Genomic DNA, 21,980 nt, shown 5'->3' on the forward strand with positions numbered 1-21,980 from the left:
GCTAGGCTGTTGCTAGTATGTAGGCTATAATAGGTTGTGTTTTCTATAGCTCAAAATAGTTCTATAGCTACAGAACAAAAAAACGGTCTCTATTTGCACCTGAAACCAAACAGGAGAGAAGCTAGTCAGTTGAACATTTTACAGTGCTTTAGTGTAGTTGTTTTTTATTGCACATAATAATTCATACTCAGAAAGTATGACATTTATTACAAGATTTGTAACATTTATAAGAATTTATATAGTGTAAATTGTTCCCTACCCTCACAACCACATGTATGCAACCAATAAATAAATTACTACTAAGAAAGAGCACATATCTCTTCATCGATCTAATAACTTGATTCTGCTTTAAAAATGCACCAGATTTATGCATTTAAACTTAAAATTAACAAAATGTCCTACAGAACCCCCGAGACTAGAAACCAATCTGCAACCATCATAGTCTCACAAAATGCTGTGGGGACCCTGGGAAATAGAGGAAACTTTGCAGGATTGGCTGTGTGTGTGTGTGCCAGTTGACCTTACTATTTACTATATGCTTTACTATTCATCAACAAGCAGTTCAAATGAATTAAAACAAATAAGTTTTAATTCAAAAACTAAGAAAGTCACAGGAATTAAAAATATTTAAGTAGAACTTTTTTGTTGTTGTTTTTACATAAAGTTAATCTTTACTTTACTACTTAATCACTTTGAAACTTTGGGTTTATATTGTATGGTGCACATTTTTTGTGCCATTGTATTAGTAAATGTGTGGTTTTAGCATGAGGCATTGCAACAACAGCCATACTCCCTCTTAAAAGAGGTATTATAGGCACATGCATATAAACCATGTGGTATAATGACCCTGAATCACTCTTTTTTCATAGCACATCTTTCTTTCTTCGTGTCTGTCTTTTAAACACCCCAGCACTGTCAGTTAGACACTGCGTCACTCACAGAGGAAGTAAGACTCGATGCACTCCCACTGCCACTGACACAGACTTTAAGAACAACACGGTCACAAAGTGTGAGTCCAGCTGGCTTAATTGAGGATTATTCTTTGGAGCATCTTTACCGAGTAAATTAAAGGTAAGAATATGAAAGCTGTGAAATTATCTTGATTTTTATGTTCATTCTAATTTTTTTTTTTTTTTCAGTCTCGCATAGTTCCTTATTACAAGTAGTGTCTTTTATAATAATGTCTTTTATTAAAAAAATTCACGAAACGTCCAGCTTTTGTTTGATGTCATTTTATGTATACATATATATGCCCACTGGGTAGTTTAATAATTTTTTTAAGCTTGTTTACCTAAAAAAAAAAAAAGAAAAAAGGAAGCAGCAGCATAATTTGATAGCATATTTCATTTTTTTTTTTTTTTTTAAAATCTGTGTTTGTTTTCACCAAGTAGTGCTGAAAATGTGTAAACTTTAGTTTGTTCTGGTAAAGGAAGTTACACAGGAAATGCATGACAGACCATAAAGATTCCACACAGTGACAGGGCTCCATTTAACAGTTTCATGTGTTATATTACATTCAACTCTTGTTAGCTCCACCTTCAGTTTTGGGGGAAAAACAGGAAAGATATTTTCCTGACTTTACTGAGTCAGGGATCTTTTTGTTGTATATGCAAGCAGTTTGGGAAAGAACACCAAGGTCTTAATGTGAGATAACAGTTTGACCTCAGCTTCTGTGTGTTTGATATCTTCACAGAACGCAGTGGAAGATGTCGTGTCTGAAGTGCCTGAAGTACACCATGTGTGTGGTGAACTTCATCTTTTTTGTACGTATCCATTTTCAGACTGATATACTGTATGATGGCTTTTCATACTAATAATTGTTCAGAGTTACTAAATTCCAGCATTTGGTCTATATTTTTACATGTTTAAAATGTTCACACTTAACCGTTGGAATTAATCCTTCGTGTTCAGGTTTCACATTTTTACCATTCTAGTTGGTGTATTTGCACTTGTTGGTTGGGGGATGGGGTTGACCTTCATTAAACCTCTAACCTCAAAAAAAAAAAGTAAATGCCAGTAGCTATTATGTCTATTAAAAGTGTGAGTGAGAAGAAGAATGACATAAAATACAAAAAACAGATAACTTTTTATTATTATTATTATTATGAGGGATACTGCAAATATATGAAACACGAGTATTGAGGCTCTCTTGTTTGGCTGAAATTACCTTGACAGATCTGTGGGGCTACTGTCTTCGGATTGGGCATTTATTTGATGACATTCTCCAGGTTCCCTTCCCTACTCCCCAGTCTTCAGGCTATGAACATCGCAAACACTCTTTTCATCACTGGGATCATTATCACCTGTGTCTCCTTTTTGGGTTTTCTCGGAGCCCTGAAGGAAAATCGATGCCTGCTTATATCTGTGAGTCTCATGCAGAACATGTTTGCATCCACACACTTGCATGTTCTCTGTTGTCCACCAAGTTTAACTTTTTGGGTTCTTTTCATAAAACTTGTTATCTCCGTTTGTTTGCTTTAGTTCTTCATATTGTTGTTCATTCTAATGCTGGCTGAGCTGGCTGCTGCCTGCCTTTTGCTGATGTACGAGACACAGGTAAGAAACAGGCAAAATAAGATATGTATATAGAAGAATTTTATATGTGAGGAAAAGTTCTTCAGACTGCTTGTTTACTCACAGATTGACAGCTTCATTAATGAAGATCTTAATAAAGGTTTGCAAAGTTCCATAAACAACAGAAAAACACCTAATACCACAATTGATGATGATTGGGACAAAGTGCAAAGAACAGTAAGTGCCCATTTAGAATATGTTTCTCTTTTATTAGTGGTGCCTAAGAAACCATTACCATTGCTTACTATTTTCTTCATAATAAATACATTTAAAAAAAATCAATGACAGTTTTTATTATAAACCAACAGTTTAAATGTTGTGGAATTTCTAACCATACACAATGGGGGACTATTGTGCCGGAGTCATGCAACAACCCTGAAAAAAACCCGCAATACTGGCCAGATGTAATTCTGCACTTACATCCATCTCTTCATAAGCTAGATAGCAAAACAATATTAATGAAACGCATAAACCAGATGCAGATAGCCCAGCTGATTTAATCTTATATCATGTTTTTTCCTTGATTGTTTTATTTAGGGTTGTTTCACAAAGCTGAAGGACACGTTTGAGAAAAACCTCTTGAACACCGGGGTTGGCGTCATTGTTATCTGCATTATTGAGGTTTGAGTTTCCATAGAGGCTTTATGTCTTGTCATATTTACCTCAGTTAATAAAAATGAATTGTACTAGACCCCCAGTTTTTAAAACTAAATGATTGTCATTTCTAGGACACAAGTTTGTTTAGCACCTATGGTTTCACAGCTGAGGCAGATCAGCACTAAACTAGTATAAATGATTATTGCAAGTATTTTTTTGTATCTTGACTAAACAACTTCTCTCCTTTTGTAGGTCTTGGGTATGTGCTTCACCATGACCCTGTTCTGCCACATAAGTCGAAGTGGATTAGGATATAAATGATCACAAACATTTCCCTAGAAGAAATATCTCCATCTTTCACCATTTGGGTTTTAAGTAACTTGTCTCACAATACCCAAACACAGCCAGTAAAAGACAAGATGGCTCGCAGTTCTTACACAGATGCTTTCTTCTATGTGTATGGTATTTGTCCTCCTCTAAGAAATGGTGATACAAACCCATAATTATTGTAACTGCATTAATATTATCATCAGATTTTGAATGTATGAATAAGTTATTAAAGCAAGCAACAAAAAAATATTATATTATTATTTAGCCTACGGCCATCACAGCTTAATATGAACATTTCTAGGGGGTTTAAACACTGAATTCACCCACTTTCATATGATTGTCAAGTTATAAAGAGATTGTAAGAGATCTCCCATGTTAATCATCTTTACACAAAGACAAAAGGCCACATTACACTGTATATAAGTACTGATTACCTTTCAATGTGATTTAATTAAATGTTGAGTTTGACCTCATGTTCCTGTAACTGACTTGTTACATAGACTATTTTTGACTTGTTACATAGACTACAGTTAAACAATGCACAGCATTTATTTCTGATCACTTCCTTTTCGGACGAGCTGCAGCGGTGACTAAACCATGTGATTATATGCACAGAGTGGAAACCACACGCTTTTTTTTAAATGACATCATTTGTAATGCATAATACTGTTAATATATTCTCTCTTATTTTCTCTGCAAAGTAATGGAAATTAAACTAAAACAGGATTAAAGTGTTCTCGCTCCTTTTTGAAACGTTAAGGTAAAAACAAGTATTTTGCCTATTGTTGAGACAGAGGAAGTGCCACCAAATAACAAATCAACTTCCTCCACCAACAAGTTTTACAGTCACGAGGAGTGGCTTGAAAAGATGCTTTCGGTTCTGAAATTGCATTTAAAGTTCATGAAAGATGAAATATGTTGTCGTCAACAGCATTGAAAGAACTCATGAAACGAAACATCAGAATTCAACTTTTATTTTTTCGAACAAAATCCTGTCTCCACAATATTTAAGACCCACCCCACCCCCCATCCCCTTCAAAAAAACGAACTAAAAATACTAAGATTTCCTTTACATGTTTTAAAATAATTTTGTTCTTTCTGAACCATCGCACAAAAAAACTGAAACAAATACAATTTAAAGTGATCTTTTCTTAAAAAAAAAAAAAGAAAAAAAAAAAGAGGAAACTGTACACGGCAGAATACACCATTTTTCGCAAACACCCCTATCATCATCTATACAGACATTATTGCAGTTCACCTAAAATATGCAAAACTAATCCTTTTAAACAAAACTGATCTTTCATTAGATTTTCTGTTCTGAAAAAAAATTGCGGGTCGTATATTGATCTAAAATTTCACCCTTTTGCTTTCGTGCCCTTGTGCCAAATCAGAAACTGAATCTCATAGACTGATTATCATATTTTGGGCTTAATGGAAACCATAAAAGTGTGCTTTGAACAAATGAGGTGCTTTCAAAGATAGAAGGGAAAAAGTATTTGTCCCACATGTATCAAGAGGGACGTTAAAGCCTTTAAGACAATGCTGAAACTATCCATCATGGCAGAAGTAGTAACTGTGCTAATGATCTAGGACCAGTTATGGTTTCTCATACAACAAATAAGGCTGGAATTTGGCAAAAAAAAAAAAATGTTCGTAAACCAGAGTCTAATTCTATAAAGGTTTCTTGGCTGTTGTTTTAAAGCCATATAATATCATCATAATTCTTAATAGAACTAGCTGTGCATCCAAATCTATACAAAAATAAACCGACAATCCTGCTTTCTCATCCGTTATGAACAGAGAAAAGCATATAGTGCCATCTACAAACGCTTGATATCTCAATTACCTCATTTTGTACTGAACAATATTATTACCACTGGTTTGTTAGGACAATTCTACACCTGCAGTACCACAAAATCATTCTACAAGAGTCCAGGAGCACTTCAGCTCTGCTAATAACAGAGGAAGTGTGTAATTAAACAGAAGTATATAAAGATAGCAAGGTTTGTCCGAAACTCCAACACATTCATTTCTAATAAGTCACTGATGGGATGTGAAACGATCTCTTATGAACAAAAGACAAAGAATCGCACATTTGGAATGAGTACAGCTCAACTGGGGACCCAGCCCCATTCAAATATTGCTTAATAAGAACCAAAGCTCTGCCTTTAGTACGAGTGTCAGTTCTGAATCAATAAGTTAGATATATTAAGACTCCATTAAAAGGACAGATGGAAGATCTAGCTCACATAAGGCCCCATCATTGTAGGTTTCAGTCAGTCCTATTGAAACCAGCTGAATGGGAGGAAAGGAACTTTAATATTGCGGTTAAACAGCACAACTGTTTTGCAAAGATTGCTTTTGAGTTTATGGAATAAAACAAACCACCTGAAAAAATAATACGGCATTGAGAAGCACGCTCTCACCCTGCACTGCCACTAATTTGATCTGAAAGAAATGCTGCAAAGTTTCTGTCCTCACTGCTCTTATCAAAGACCTAGGAGAATTGCAGAAGCAAAAGAGCATCTCAAGTTTGATCATCTCACTCAAGACTAAAACTAGTCGACTAACCAGGGTCCAGTAGTGGATCTAAAGTTAGCAGCCTTTATTTTAAAGCTGTTGTGAATGTGAAATATAAGAACATTTATAGACATTGTTTTCAGACACTTAAAAATGACACTTAAGTTTTGAGATGCAAAACAAAATCAACACCCTCTTCAGTATCTCTGAGTGTGAGCTACTGTACAAACGTCCCAACACCAAGAGAAAGGCGACCGGTTAACAGCACCACATGCAAACACAATACATTCGTCCAGAAGACAGACTGGGATGAAGTGCAAGTACTAAATTACCAGTCTTGCTTATGGTCAATCATGTGCCATTTTAGTTTGTGAATTTTTACTCCGTTTTAAGATGCAACATTTTAAAAATGAAAAAAATCATTCATTTCTAAATTGAGAAAACAAATGTACTCCTATCAAAGAAACTAAAGAAAAACGTAAATCCTTCCTTCCCCATGAATTCAGGAACTGCACAACTGCTTTGAGAATACCAACATGATTTGTGCCATTTTCTTCTACACACAATTTAAAGCTGACCAACTTACAGAGGAAGCCCAAAGATAGCGCCAAATCAGAGGCGTTTTTGAAATGGACAACACAATTAAGGGCAAAACAAGTCACATGTACATCCAACCAGATCCAGACACTAGTTAAGAGTTTAAGCAAATATTTTCTATTGGAAAAATAACGGAATTAAAAATACACCCAAACAACTGCAATGGGGCGTATGATCATTTGTATGATCATGGACTTAAAAACAACTGACTGCTAACCAATCTGTGAGCAGAGTCTCTGTGACTAATGTAGATAAATACAAGTCATCGCATTGTGCTATTGTTGGCCGAGGAAATTCACGCAAGGAGATCAGGGAGAGGGAACAAAAAATCTCCATGCTAGTTTGCTTGTTCTAAAGTAAAATGCTACTTTCATCTTAAAATTAAAAAAGGTAACATTGCAAGCAACCATAACACATTTTAAAATATACCTCAAAAAAGGAGGTTATTAAGATTGTGCTGATACATTGCTGATATGATGCTTGGATTTCAAAATCCAATGAGTGTACTAAGAGAGCGCAGCTTATTTCCTGCTTCTGTTTTAGAAAGCAGCTGGTCCAGACAGACTCGGACATTCTCTACAGGCAGCTTTACAGAGAAGCAGCTGGAACAGAAAAGAGGGCGGGAATGTGAGTGAGTGGATAAATGTGACGATGTGTGGGTTTGACTACATGTGGGATCAATGAAGTAATTAGGGCGCTCTCAGGATTGTGTGGAATAATGAGAGGAACTCTGGATTCCATGCTGGGAATGACACTGCATGGCATTTTGGGAGAGGAGCGGATCGTCTCCGGCAGTCTCACAGAGGCATGAAGCGTGTGGTGTGAAGAAGCAGCGGGTTTAGGTCTTCTGCGTTTACAGCACGGTGTAGAGAGGGCTCAGAGGCACTCCGCTCGATTTTTGGCAACAGATCCTGGACCTGCTCAATGCCCACCAAGATCTGAAGAACAGCAGGGATGAAACATGAGAGGATGTTGCTTAATCTGACACGACTGTGCTGGAAACCAGAGAAGGGATCTGGTTTATGCTCACCTGTGGGAAGAGTGGCCGTTCATCACGTTTGAATTTCAGACAGTCGACGATGAGCCTCTTCATGGATTTAGGGCAGTTACTGCATAATTTAATGAGGTCTGGAGACAAGTACCCACGACCCACCATGAAAATAATCTACAGGAAGAGAACACCCACAAATCAAAACCTGCATTTCATAGTTCATGTTCACTCAAACTTCTCCTTCTGTGTTCCAAGGAAGAAAGTCATAGAGTCATCATGAGGGCGAGTAAATGATGACAGAATTGTTATTTGGGGTTGAACAAAGTTCATTCGATATTTACAGCTTGAACAGAAGGTTTCTGGGCTGAAAAGGACAAATTGTAAAACTACAAACCAATCCCTGATTCATAACCGTAAGATGGCAAAGTGATGGTGTTGCATGTCTGACCTGATCACGGTTGCTGATATTCGAATAAGGCAAAGTCCCAGACATCAGTTCATAGAGCACCACTCCATATCCATACACATCTGACTGGAAGGTGTATGGGTTAGTGTCTTGCATTCTGATCACCTCGGGGGCCTAAAAACAACAGCAGAGTGAAACAAGCTGTACAAATTAATTTCTCAAGGCTGACACTACTTCACATAAGTGACAAGCTACTAGGTATAAGACTCATTGATGATTTGATAAAATGAGGTATTGAGCTGGGTGACGATTACTCACCATCCACAGGATGGAGCCACTGGGCTGTTCAACCTGCTGAGAGCCACTCCAGCGAGACTTTACTGTGGCCAGCCCGAAGTCACCGATCTTTACCGTCCAGCCTTCGTGCAGGAAGATATCTGACACATGAGCTCAGGAGTATTATGCAGAACACAGAATGGCTACAACATTACAAGAGAGAAATCATCAACCTTAGCCTTCCATCTTATGCCAGCATTAATTCTGGTAAATCAGACGATTCTTTATTTACAAGCATGTCAAGACAGAAAGCAGCTTGGCAATCTACTAGGACATTCAGAGGCAACTATGGTGCCATCTTCAGGCAACAAATTAGCTGAATCTGATCCATCCTGCAACAGATCGCTCTCACAACACAGACAAGAGCACTGCTAATACATTATAGAAAGGATACTATTAGATTTCAAGTCCCGATGAATGATATTCTTGGCATGAAGATAACTGTAAAAGAAAGAAAAGTAGCAAATTATGTATAAATTTGATAACTTATTTAATTTTCTACACTCCATCTATGCACTGTAAATCCAAGCAGTACAATCATATAACATTGGTGGATTTAAGAGGACATGGGCTAATTTCCCATAGGAGTGTGTCCTAGTGAGTCTGAGCTAAACAAAGTCATCTGGTGTGAGCAGCTCCTCAAGATGCCCCCCACCCATTATGTTCCAGGTGTTCTTTGTTATCAAAAATCCAAATTACAAGCAATTCACTTTTCTTAAATGTTTTCAAAAGCCGTCTCATTTTCACCAAGGCTGCACTTATTGTAGTATTGCAATTTTAAAATAATAGTTTTCTATTTGAACATGTAATTTTCAGCAGCCAATGCAGTCATCAGTATCACACGACCCTTCAGAAATCATTCTTATATGCTGACTTGGTGCTCAAGAAACATTTCTGATTATTATCAACGATTTAAACAGTGGTGATGCTTAATATTTGTGTGAAAACCATTGTTTTTTAGGATTCTTTGATTAACAAAGTTCAAAAGAACAGCATTTATCTGAAACCGAGGTCTTCTGTAACAAATGTCTTCACTGTCACTTTTTTTTTTTATGCATTTATTTAATGCATCCCTGCTGATTAAAAGTATTAAACTTTTAAACCGTAATATACATTAGCAAGTTGTGTTGTATTAACATCCATTAATTGGAACAGCAATTATGCTACATGTAGGATAGCAGCTATCCCAAGCTGTCAATACAGGTAAAAATATATAAATAAATCTTACTCCATGCCCTGTGCAGTCTGGCGAGCAACATCAATACGGCGCATCGTTTCAAACTTGGTCTCAGTAACATGCAGGTGCCGGTAAAGGCTGCTCCCTTCACACCACTGCGTGATAATGGCAAAATTAGGCTTCGTCATGAAGCCCATGAACAGCAGAATGTTGACATGGCGTGTTTTTCTAAGGAGCAAGAGTCTCAAATTAGTCATATTGAACAGAAGATGACATTTACTTGAACTAGAGTATTTGGACTGGAGATTAGTTAGTTGTAGCAGCAGGGGTAAGATTGTTTTGAAGCATGGCAGCTGGCAGTGTCAATTTTGATTTAGTCTTTATCATGAAATGAAAATGCTAAATGGTCTTAGTCACATTTTAGTCATTTGAGTCTTTGATAGTTTTTGTCAATGAAAAGTCATTGCATTTGTCATCAACTTTTAGTAAAGCTGCAGTTACCAACATTTATTTTGGTAGCTATTTTATATGTAGTCTTAAAAAAAAAAAATCAATTAAGCTTATGGAGAAATTTTAATCAAGGTTTGAATTTGGAAAATCTTGAATAAACAATGACAATTTTCATTTTTAGGTGAACTATCCCTTTAACAGTAGTGAAAAGGTAGCAACTTATAAAAATGATTGTTCATATAAAATATATGTAATAAATATAATTTTTGAAAAAGAGCAGAAAAAAACAAGACAAATAAGAAAGAGATAAATGAAACTCATTTTTCAAATACAGTAAGTTTACTTAAAACAGTTATTTAACATCTTTTGTTGGTTAACATTAACGACACCGACAGGTACTTAATTAGGAATGCTGTCCCTTTAAGAATTGTGACTCCAGGGGAAAACGGGACACCTGGTCACTTTATCTCTATCCTTTCGGGTGCTGAGGCCATTGTTTCAGATCCCTAGTTCGCGTTTTAGTAGCCTATCCACCCACTGCGTCTGCCATACTATGACTAGATATGCACCTTATCCGATTGCAATCCAATGACAGGGATGCACATTTTGAAGGATAAGACAGTAGCCTATAGGATGTATTTTGAATGTCTGGTAGTCCTCAAATAACATTTTAGACCCATCTTGTTAACGAAGATGCAGCATAAATTTCATCATAGTTTTTTAGCATCAGATATTAGTTTTAGCTCATCAACGTCTTGTCTTCGTCACAGAAAAATGTTTTTGTTAACTAATATTTTTCATTGTCATCTTAACGAATTTAACACTGGCAGCTGGTTTGAGCTGGTTTAAGCTGGCAATGTGTCGGTCCTAAGCAACTAGCTCCTGCTCAGAACCAGTTCATGACCAACTAAGGACCAACTTAAACCAGTTCAAACCAGCTGCCATGCTTCAAAACATACATAACCAGCAAATGCTGCTTTTTTCTACTGGGCAGTGTTATAATGTCCTCACCGGCAGAATTTGAAGCCGTGATCGTGCAAATGACTCACCGTAAAACCTGCATTTCATTTTTAAAGGCCTGGAGCTGCTCCGGTGTGGGCTCTGTCACTTTAAGAATCTTGATAGCCACGTCTCCATGCCACTTGCCTTTAAAGACGGTCCCAAAAGACCCTGCTCCAATCCTCTTCAGAATGGTCACCTCCCGCGAGTGCACCTCCCAGTAGTAACTGGAGTCTCTGTTACCTCCCCGGTGCTAGAAAACATACAAACAAAATTTGGTTTTAAATAAATCTGGTTGTAACCAAGTCATCTGGGCTTTCTATCAAATAAGACACACTCACCACTTTCTTTTTATCATCAGATGAGGATTGCTTTCGTTCCTTGGTCTCAGAAGGGGATTTGGGGGGTCTTCTTCCTGGTGACCCTTGGTGGGGTGGGCTAGTGGAAGGCTTGGGAGAGGACTCTTGCCCTGTGAACAACACGAGTATGAGGGCCACTTCACACACATGGAGAGGTGCAGTTAGATGCATCATTGTAATCAGGGATGGTTAAGAAACAAAAAATGTATGTAGTGTAATGTGGGCATGTGGAAAAAACGTACATGTTCTCATGTGAGTGACAGGTAGTCAAAGTGAAAAGAAAACAAACAAACAAACAAAAAACTCACCCATTGTGAAGATTTTGAACGACTCCTGAATGAGAATGGGGGAAACAAATGAATAAATACATGCAATGGAGGAGAGATGATCAAGGAGGCATGCAGAACCTCCATTATCATAGATATCAAGTAACATTTCTAAACATTTGGTATCTAACCAAGCTAAAACTTTCATACAGGGACAGTTCACCCAAAAATGCATTCACTCACCCTCCTGTCATTTCAAATCTGCATGACTTCCTTTCTTGCATGGAACACAAATGCAGAAGTGGAGCAGAATGTTGACATGTCTCTTCTCTGTTCAACCTTTTTATTTTTTTGGTAACATTTTTATTGATTTCACATATATAGGGTCACGCACAATTGTCCAAAATCATCTTCACAATAAACAGAAAAGGCTGACCCTTTAAACCACTGCTGTCATTTTCGAATCTTGACAGCCACTTTCACTGTATGAACACTTCATCTAACATTACTTTTTGGGTTCCACAGAGGAAAGAACAGTTTGGAGTGAAGGTGACTTTCATTTGTGGGTGAACTGTATATTTGAAACAAAAGAATTAGACAACATCAGAATATGTGGACTTGATGAGCCTCTAGTTGGGTGTCTAACCTCCATGAGGCCAGCAGCGCCAGGCTCCAGCGTGCTGACCATGTGGACGTTGGGGGTTGAGGTGGAGCGATGCCTCTGGAGAGACTGACTGTCCTCGGCCATAAACAATTGGTAGCTTGGTGCGGAAGTCAGCATTTCCCCTCTAAAAAGGGTAAAACATAAGAAGTAAACCTACACATAAGTTAGTGCTACATCTTCCATTGGGGATCAACAACAGATATGTGCATTTATGTGTGAAGTTAGAGTGTACCTAGGAGAATCTGATATGGAATTGGTAGCCGGATATATCAATATCGAAGGGCAGTCTTCTGTGTTAGAAATACACCTGAGAGCAACAGAACACCAGTTGAGTGATAAAAATGATTACAAGTGCACATAAACAGACAATTTCATTCGGAACATACCGTTTTGTCATGGTGTCCATATCCACACATACTGTAGGGACTTTACTGCTGCAGTGCTGATGAAATTTATACCCACACGTCTGACACCTGAAGCCGTTGAACAAGAACTTGTGGCAGAAGTCACAGTAAGCTAATTTAAAGAACGTTTTACGTACCTGTAAAAAAAAAAAAAAAAAAAAAAAAAAAAAAAAGATTTAAGACCCAGCATTTAAGGGTAATCTTGATTTGGCCACTCACAATTTCACATTGATTTATTAATATAGACTACAATTTAAAAGTCTGAGTTCAATATGATTTTTTTAATTAATACTTTTACTCAGGAAGGTTTAAATTAAATTGGTCATATGTGACAGTAAAAAAAATACGCTACTCTAACAGTTTCTATTAAATCAAAAGAAAAAAAAATGTATCATGGTGTCCAGAAAAATATCAAGCATGCTCGCTCTCTCTCAGGCCGGTGACAGGAGCAATATAAATAGGCGTCGGCTCTATTTCTAGCATGCACGTGTTTTCCGCAGACGCGCGTCTCACGCAGGCAGTCTGCAAGCTCTAACCAGTTAACATGGGAGCCGAATTAAAAACGGACACGCCACGCAGCAGAGACGCTTGCGCCACGCATCTAGTGTGTCGCCGGCCGCGCGCTTGCGCTCTCTCTCTCTCGCGCGCGCTCTTTGGCCCATACAGTTAATGTATAACGGATCAACTACGACAGCCTACATCGCACATCCTGCGATGTGACTATCGTGGATTTGTACATCGCGATATCGATGCTTAAACAACACATCGTGCAGCCCTACACTGAAGACTGTAATGGACTTTTAAACGGTAGTGTTCTAATGTTCACCGTTAATTCATGTCTGTTCATAATGCATATATAGCAAAGCCTACTATTAATGATTTATTATAAATCGATGTTAACCTCAAACTTGAAATTAACTTAAAAAAAAATATATAATTTGCTGGACAGAACTAATCTGTACTTGCTCATCATAATCATCCAACATAAACCATCCACAGAGATTTTTTGTTGCATTAACCTCAGATTTTGTGCCAGTATATACACAGTTTTCTAAAATGAGAACCTAGCTTTGCTGAAATGAGAACCTAGCTTTGCTGACTCAAGAGTCCGTTGTGCAAGTACACTTACAAAGTTGTGCATGGTAAGAGGAACATCATCTAGCACTTCTACCAGAAGCTCTTCCCCTACGAGGGGTGTGATGTCTGTGTCCCATTCTGTAAGTCTCTTCCGGCTGGCCAAAAGACAAAAGAACAACAATGTCAAAACAACAGAGAGAGAAAAAAAATAAATAAATACTTACTGAGGAGAGACATTGTAATTTTACAAGTCAAATTCTTGGGGACACCTACCCTTCAAGAAGGCGAAAGACAGCACAGCAATCCTGGCTGAGACCTCTGACTTTTAGAGCTTTATCTAGACTGTCATAGACAGTTTGCCCAGGCCGAACATTTACCTAAACACATGGTCACATATTGCTATCAATGTATGCTCACAAACACGCATCCTCTAATTACCAATATATACAGGACAATATATAGCTATTCCATACCTTTACTAAAAAAATAAAGGGCTACTACTACTAAATAAAAAAAGGCATCTTAAACTGAAATCAGATTTCAGTAAATGAACCCTCACCACCGTCCGCTGCTTGTTAGGGAGGTAGACACGAATGGTGCCCCCACCTCGGGGTGTGTCATCTGGGCTGTTTTCCCCCGAGGAGGAACAGGAGGAGGTGTTGGACATGGTGTCTCCAAAGGGGCAGTCCGGGACTAGCAGCACTGACACTCAGTCGGCCGCAAGAAAGAGTTACACACCTGGGCAAAACAGGAAGAAGCCCTCATCTGGAGACTGGGATGAAAAACAGTGTGTTAGCATTAATATATCTCTATATAAACCTCCCTCACACCTACGCTGTTATAAAAACTAAACAGATCAGGGATCCAGCCAAATGTTGTTTGCCGTTAATGTCTTGGTCATCTTTTTCTGCTGTTTTTTTTTTTTTTTTTGTATAAATGCTTAAAAAAAAATATGTGCCTTATGGTTTCAGAACACTGAAACATATATCATACAAGACACACACAGACAGGAAGAGTATGAGTGTAACTGTTGTTGAATATTTGACATTTATAATTTATTAAATTTTATAATTCATTCAAATGATTCTAAATGTATGCTTCTGTCAACATCGGTTTATTAATTATTTGTTAAAAGTACATAACTTTTTTTTATTATTATTTAAATTGTATTTGTAATACACAAACATTTTGGCATCTGAATATACCTGACCATAACAGAACTGAAAAAAAAAAAGTTTTGGTTTGAAATAGTTTTGGAAGGCCGAAGGGTGCTTCAGTAAATCACAATCCATTCATGAAAAGTTTGATAAAAGACAAGCTAATTGTTATGAAGATAATTTTCAAACGAGCATTATGCCTCTGAAACTATTTAAATAAATAGTAATTGTATTATATAATAAATCAACAAACAAACAAACAAACACACTCCAAATTGGTAGCCAACTGAATTTCAAATTCAAAATTCAGTATAAAACACTGCAGGCATAGCCATTTGAAAATCACACTGCTGAGAAAACTGATAACTCAGAACCATGTCAGTGGAACTTGTAAGTGCCTAAATAAATATGTTTCTATACCAGTCGTTTGGTGTAATAAAACCAAATTTAAAACAGTTGTAAAAGGAAATGCCCCAAATAAAGATAACCCATGTCATTCAAACTCTTTTTAACATTTTGGTTTATAATTATACACTATAATTTAAGCCTTAAGGCTATCAAACTCTGAAATGAAACCATTTAATCCAAACACGTAGGAACAAGTACTTCAGATTGAACGTTTTATGATATTTAATGCAGTTTACAATCTTCGCAACCTTAAACCACAAGTATTGCGTATACTGGAAACCACTGCAGTTGCACCATTGTGCAAAACTTCACTTGTGTTGTACACCGTTATAGTTAAGCAAGCACACGAGCATGTCATAAATAACAAAATAGAGATTTTACATCCCCACTGAATCTAGCTTAAATGCAGCTTTTACAAGCCAGAAAGCAACGTGTGTATAACATCTACAAACCTTGATAGCTACCCATTTCTAAATAAGTCCTCTGTGATCAAACCTTGTTCAAATGGATTTAGAGATGCAAAGTAACTCCCCAACAGTTCGTGTTACATCTGCAGTATTAACAATAAAACTGTTTTACACAAACACCTCCTGAAAGTATAAGCACACAAAATGTGCAGCAGTCTGCAATGAAGATGAGCTGGCTGGGTTTACTCTTACTGGCTTTTACTCTACTACAGGCCATGCACTCCTAGCTAGCTCATTTTATCAAGACATGAGTCAATATTATGACTTACGTATAAAAGCATATTAGCTAAATATATCCTTAAATCCTCTCACGTGCCTTTTTCGTTCTGAAAGAGGGAATGCAGTTTTCATGATGCGGAAAGGGATTAGACGACTAGCTGCTAACGTTAGCTAGCTAGTGTCGCTAATGCTGTCTAAAAATTGAAAAAGTAGACATTATCTTATATTTTCAACCGCGGCGGAATGGATTAACGCGACTTACACCTGCAAGTAGTATTTCTGCAAACTACGCTGCCCGTTCGCGAAAATCGCTTAGCATTTTTTTGCATCTAGAGTAAATACTCACCTGAGACAGCCATCTTGAATTCTCTGTCTCAAGGCGGATCAGCAAAGAATTTCAGGGAAAGCGGAACAGCGAAATCTTGCGCTCTGATTGGTGGAGATCTGTGAATCGAGGCACTGATTGGACAGCTATTGTGGTACTTTGTAGCAAGAGAACCAGAAAGGGGTGTGTGCTGCGTTTAACGAATGTAAAGTTTTCCCAAGCGTTAAAGAAACCCTCACAACTGTTCTATACATTCTCAATATACTGTTCAAAATGTTTATATATATATTTTAAACCAAACAAAACCGTTTCAAGCAAAAACTGAATTACTAAAAAACTAAATTACAAGTCAATTCATAAGGAATAATAAAGCAACAAGGAACTAAAAACATCAACACAAAAGCTACAAATGTAAAGAACGTGTTTATCAGGTGACTCTACAAAATATTTAATATGAGCAAGTGTCAACAAGCAAACGATATTATCATAATACTGAAACAAATTAATCCATCTTTTTAAATGTCACAGTTAAATTGAAAAAAGGCCACTGTGTAGGTTCAATTACATTGAAAATGTCCATGCTGACAGAACAATGCAGGTTTTCAAAGAGTTCATTGGGCTATTCCAAACTTAAGGATTTCCTCTTTTTGGCAGTGCGTGTGTAAGGATGGAGTTGCCACTCAACATCTGCAGTATTCTCATTCTTCAGTGTGCCAATTTTGATCATGTACACTGAAAAAGAAAGATGAAACAAGATATGAATAATGAGCAGAGTGCAACATAAGTGCCTGTTCTGCATTCAAGGTTTAGTACCCAAAATTGAAAATTAGCCCATAAATTACGCACCCTCAAGTCATCCTAGGTCTATATTAATTCTTTCAGACGAATCCAGTCGGAGTTATATTAAAAATGTGTGTTGCAGAGCTTCAGTCCAAAAGAAATTAAATAAAAAGAGTCCGTCCATAAAATTGGGGGGATTTGTAAATAAAGGTTTAATTCACTTTCCTACCTGCCTGTCAACGTATGTCTCTGCATACCTCTGCGCACCCTGTTCGTGCAGACAGGATACGTCATCAGTGCATTCACACATGCTGTGCAGAGAGAGTAAGAATGGCAGACAAACACCAAGAAACTGATCTTCCTTCCTGGTATTGTCGTACTTTTAAAGTTTTCTCGCTGGTGAAGAACACACGATGTAGCTCAGCAGTTTTAAATTTAAGTTCTCACGCCTCCAGCAAACACACACACATAATTTGCATGTCTCACTTAGTTAACACATCCGATTCAGATAACCAGCTCCTTAGAAGTAAGCAACGTGCATGAACTATGTTCTGATCGATATGATCCCTACACAGTGTTCATTGCTCCCTCCTTTCTGAGCAGGGGAAACCTGCTGAAGTTTAGTTCACTTCAGAACATGAGCTGGAATTGGGAACCGCTGATGCAGTCTATTGTAGGAATTGGGAACCACTGATGTAGCCAACCTGTACATGTGTTCAGGAGGCGTGGCTTTGGATGGTGAATGCAGGGGAGGGTGGGATGTTCACTTTCAGAGCTATCAGGCTAAAGTTAACATTTTCCAAGATGTTTTCTACTGCACCTTTAAAGTGATTATTACGTTTTGAATATGGATATTTTTCTTACAAAAATGCATCAGTTTGCTAGAGGCTTTTGTTCACCCCCAAGTGAGACACTTTTTTTAATGGATGGACGCTTTTTATTTCACTTCTTTTGGACTGAAGCACTGCAACATCCACTGACTGCCATGAAACAGCTTGAAAGTTCAAAGACAATTTTTTATATAAATCTGACTTTATTCGTCTGAAAAAAGAAAGTCATATACGCCTAGGATGACTTGGGGGTGAGAAATGTATGGGCTAATTTTCATTTTTGGGTCAACTAACACTTTAATATCAATTGAAATATCTTAACCCAAAAAACACAGATGCGTACATTTCAAAAATATTCTGCTGTCAGCTTAACACAAAAACTCCATTATTACATAAGTATAATTAGAGATTTTGAAGCTTTAAAGAAGCCCTTATAATGTCACATAGAGATTTTAAATGATCCTCAGTAAAGCCTAGTCTCCTTCTCATGATATATAGTAAGACAATTATTATGTATTTATTAAAATATCAAATATTATACACTACTGTTCAAAACTACTACTTTTTTATGAAATACGGTAAGTCTTTTACACTCTGAACAACATGTAACAATGTGTTAAATTAATGGTTTCCTCTATTCATACGATGGGCCCCTAGAAACATCAGCTTCATTTCCTGCCACAAAAAAAAAGACACCTAAATAAACCACAACCACTGAAAGACGAAGGTTTCAATTATGACATTACGGTAACATGAACAAGAGTTAACAAAGTAAAACTACAAGCATTAACACAAAGAAACGCTTTATTCTTACTTCCAAACATGAATAATAGGGTTTAACATACTTTGGCAAACATCTTGAGTCTAGAGCTGGGGTCTCTGGATGTTGTGACCATAACTTTCCACTACTGCCCATTTGTACTCATCATCCATATGAGAACTAACACATATATAATATCAGAAAATAGGTTTACAATACATCTGGTAGCAGATAAAACTGGATCTATATAAGAGATGGAAAAAGTCACTTTCTCCACCCTCATCATCAAACTCCAACAGTTTCTGTACTTCTAAAGCCTCCTTTGAACTTCAGTGGGTAAAACACTATTTTCTGCTAAAGATATGAACAGCATAAAATGAGACAATGGCAATATATAAGAGAGTTTGATAAGGCTATTAAGATATGGCTGGAGTCTCACCATCTAAAGCTGATTTGAGCTTCTGTTTTTCTCTTCAATAGTATAAAGCCTGTCCTCCTGTGATTTCCTGAACACATATTCTTTTCTCCCGTCTCGCCGCAGCTACAGCACAAAATATAGTTCACCAAGCAAACACATATGCTCACCAAGCTGTCCAGAGGGGGGAAATGAAGTCATATTGTGAAATAGTATTACAAATTAAAATATTTAGTTTTATATTATTTTTAAATGTAATTGATTTCTGTTATGGCAAAGCTGAATTGTCAGAAGCCAATACTTCCTCATAAGTCCTCAGTGTCACATCAAATCAAACCAATATGTTGATTTGGTTCTCAAGAAACATTTATTATTATCAGATTTGAAAGCAGCTGCTTAATTAACTTGTGGAAATCGTGAAATATTATTACAAGGTCCTTTGATTAACAAAAAGTTCTATAAAACACGATTTAGGCTATTTCATATATAATTTGAACCATGAAACCTGACAGTAAGAATATGCTATGATCTAAGAAAAATTAAGCAATTAGTTTAAGAAAGTTAGTTGAACTAATATTTTAAATAACAAAACACACGGCTAATGTGTGTTGATCTATCCATCACACTTCATTATGGAACTAATCACACTACAACACAAACAGGAAGGCAATGGCTGGCTTGATAAACTACTTCTCTCTATAATATAGAGAAGTAAAATATAATTGAGGCAATAATAGTAAAAAAAAAAAAAAAACATTTTTGACTTCATCTGTTCAACTGAATTATGTTGTCCTTACCTTTTTGAACAACTACACGTGACAATTACTCGACTTTCTGTTGGTTAATGCAATCATCCCATCAGTAACAACGATAAAAAGTGTTACAGCCTTTCAAAATAAAAGTTCACAACTGGCTTTTAATTATGTGGGAGTTATCGGGTCTTTAATTTCTGGGAATAGTAATTGCTAGTATGAAAGATTATACTAAAAAAAAAAAAAATACTAGCAAGGATGCATTAAATTGATCAATAGTGACACAAACACTGTGCCCTAAGCTTTTCCATGTTAACCAGGGTTTAATCTACAGCAGTGGTTCTTAATCATACTGCACATTCTGTATGTCTCTCTTATCTTGCACACTCATTTCAGTTTCCTAATGAGCTGGTGATCTGAATTAGGTGTGTTAAATAAGGAAGACATGCAAAATGCGCAGTCCTGCAGTGCCCCGGAATAGGAGTACAAACCACTGCTCTATGATGATAAGTGACAAGGACGTTTTTTTCTGAATTCATATAATTGCTGTTCTTTTGAACTTTCTATTCATCCAAAATACTGAAAACAAAGGTACCAGGGTTTCACCAAAATACAAATATAAATATTACTAAATATAACACAAATACAAAAATACTAAATAAAAAAGTGATAATAGTGCACCAAAATTATTTAAGTATCATGTGACAAAGACTGGAGTAACATAATGGCTGCTGAAAATTGAGCTTTGTCACCACATAAAAACATTTTATTTAAAATATATTCAATTAGAAAACAGTTATAATAGTAATAACATTGTACAATAGGCCTTGTCCATGAAATTATTCAATGATGACCATTCAAGAGCGATTTCTGGTGAATGTACGTGTTAAAATAAAAATAGAGAACTAAGAGACATGCTCATTCTAAATGTGTTTGTGGCGAGTTACTTCCTGTACGTGTTTCCTCTTCAACAACATTTAAGAGCAGTACATCCTTCAAGACTCAAAGCACTGTCTGCTGTCCATCAGTCATCATGAATCTCATAACAGCATTTCTGCTAATGATCCTCACAGGTAAGGTCGAAACACACATACACACAGTCAAGAGAATCATTTGTTCAGACCTGACAAAAATCAGTAATTGAATTGAATAATTACATTTTCTCACAAACCTAAATGTTACTCCACAGGACATAGCACATGTGAGTATATGCAGAAACTCTCCTGCCCCTATGAGAACAAGACAACAGAGAAAAGGCTCAGGGTGTGGTGCAAAAGAGATGCCAATGATCAAAACTGCTGTTCAGGCTTCTCATTCCCATTAGGCGTCAAGTATTTGGAGCAAGGCAACATAGCTGTGGAGGATGATGGAAAGTCATTCACTGTCTCCATAAAGACATTGACACAAGGGGATGGAGTGTACTGGTGTGGGTTGGTGACTGAAGGCAAGGTCATCATTAAACTGGCCGAGGATTACTTTACTGATAGTAAGATGAAATACTACTTCTTCTCTTTAGATGGCTTCCTGTGTGTGCAAGAGCACTGTGGAAAGTACTTTCAGCAAACTTGAATTTTCTTCATTTAAATTTTAAATATTTAAAATCTGTTTTACAGTAAAAATGTACACAAAAAAACAACTAAAAACTAAAAAGAAACAACATCTGTGGTTACCGATACTTTACCGTAAAAACACAATAGCGACAAGGTTTTATGGACTGAAGTAGCCTAGCAAAATTGGTATTTTCATTAAATTATATAATGTTAGGCTTATACCAACCTGCATGCTAACCGACTAATATCTGTTTTGTACCTGGAAAACAATAAATGTGAAATCAAACAGCAAATTTCACTGTAAAAAGAAAAAAAAATGTAATTTACTGTTGAATTAGGCCTACATGAAATCATGCTGCACAGGAACTTATCTTACTAATGAAGATATTTTTTATCATAGCATTTTAACAGTATTTTACCTTTTAAAGTACGAACATTTTTTACAGTTTATTGATCTATTATCATGTTCATTGCAGCTCCATTTAACTTTGCTTGGTCCATCCTCCGCTGGATTTTCTTTATTTGCCTCCTTGTGATGACTATCTCAACTCACATTTACTCCAACAGTGA

General features: G+C 36.8%; 2 protein-coding genes across 3 annotated transcripts; one reads left to right on the forward strand and one right to left on the reverse strand.

Moving 5' to 3' along the window:
• Positions 1-906: 906 nt before the first annotated feature.
• Positions 907-4,232, forward strand: LOC128010041 (leukocyte surface antigen CD53). Its single transcript, XM_052592988.1, has 8 exons — positions 907-1,071; positions 1,694-1,763; positions 2,176-2,364; positions 2,482-2,556; positions 2,641-2,751; positions 2,883-2,978; positions 3,112-3,195; positions 3,424-4,232. The coding sequence occupies exons 2-8, from the start codon at positions 1,707-1,709 to the stop codon at positions 3,490-3,492; spliced, it is 681 nt and encodes a 226-aa protein (XP_052448948.1). The 5' UTR covers positions 907-1,071; positions 1,694-1,706; the 3' UTR covers positions 3,493-4,232.
• Positions 4,233-4,655: 423 nt separating this feature from the next.
• Positions 4,656-20,033, reverse strand: LOC128010014 (serine/threonine-protein kinase A-Raf). 2 transcript variants are annotated; one of them, XM_052592987.1, is made up of 17 exons: positions 19,906-20,033; positions 16,889-17,055; positions 14,307-14,519; positions 14,021-14,124; positions 13,800-13,902; positions 12,653-12,807; positions 12,499-12,573; positions 12,249-12,390; positions 11,645-11,669; positions 11,319-11,446; positions 11,028-11,230; positions 9,580-9,756; positions 8,746-8,792; positions 8,334-8,452; positions 8,058-8,189; positions 7,649-7,783; positions 4,656-7,556 (listed from the first exon to the last, which is right to left on the reverse strand). In XM_052592987.1, the coding sequence occupies exons 3-17, from the start codon at positions 14,412-14,414 to the stop codon at positions 7,416-7,418; spliced, it is 1,794 nt and encodes a 597-aa protein (XP_052448947.1). In that variant the 5' UTR covers positions 14,415-14,519; positions 16,889-17,055; positions 19,906-20,033; the 3' UTR covers positions 4,656-7,415. The 2 variants fall into 2 exon arrangements, with proteins under 2 accessions (XP_052448947.1, XP_052448946.1); XM_052592986.1 differs by lacking the exons at positions 16,889-17,055; positions 19,906-20,033 and adding an exon at positions 16,345-16,482.
• Between the last annotated feature and the right edge of the window lie 1,947 nt (positions 20,034-21,980).

This window comes from Carassius gibelio, chromosome A5, assembly GCF_023724105.1.
Source record: "Carassius gibelio isolate Cgi1373 ecotype wild population from Czech Republic chromosome A5, carGib1.2-hapl.c, whole genome shotgun sequence".
Lineage (NCBI taxonomy): Eukaryota > Metazoa > Chordata > Actinopteri > Cypriniformes > Cyprinidae > Carassius > Carassius gibelio.

Coding starts and splice junctions, on each gene's coding strand:
- LOC128010041 (XM_052592988.1), top strand. CDS start 1,707: ATGTCGTGTCTGAAGTGCCTGAAGTACACCATGTGTGTGGTGAACTTC. Junction 1,764..2,175: donor TGGTGAACTTCATCTTTTTT/GTACGTATCCAT, acceptor TTACCTTGACAG/ATCTGTGGGGCTACTGTCTT. Junction 2,365..2,481: donor ATCGATGCCTGCTTATATCT/GTGAGTCTCATG, acceptor TGTTTGCTTTAG/TTCTTCATATTGTTGTTCAT.
- LOC128010014 (XM_052592987.1), bottom strand. CDS start 14,414: ATGTCCAACACCTCCTCCTGTTCCTCCTCGGGGGAAAACAGCCCAGAT. Junction 11,447..11,644: donor GTTCAAAATCTTCACAATGG/GTGAGTTTTTTG, acceptor TGTTGTTCACAG/GGCAAGAGTCCTCTCCCAAG. Junction 7,557..7,648: donor AACGGCCACTCTTCCCACAG/GTGAGCATAAAC, acceptor GCTGTTCTTCAG/ATCTTGGTGGGCATTGAGCA.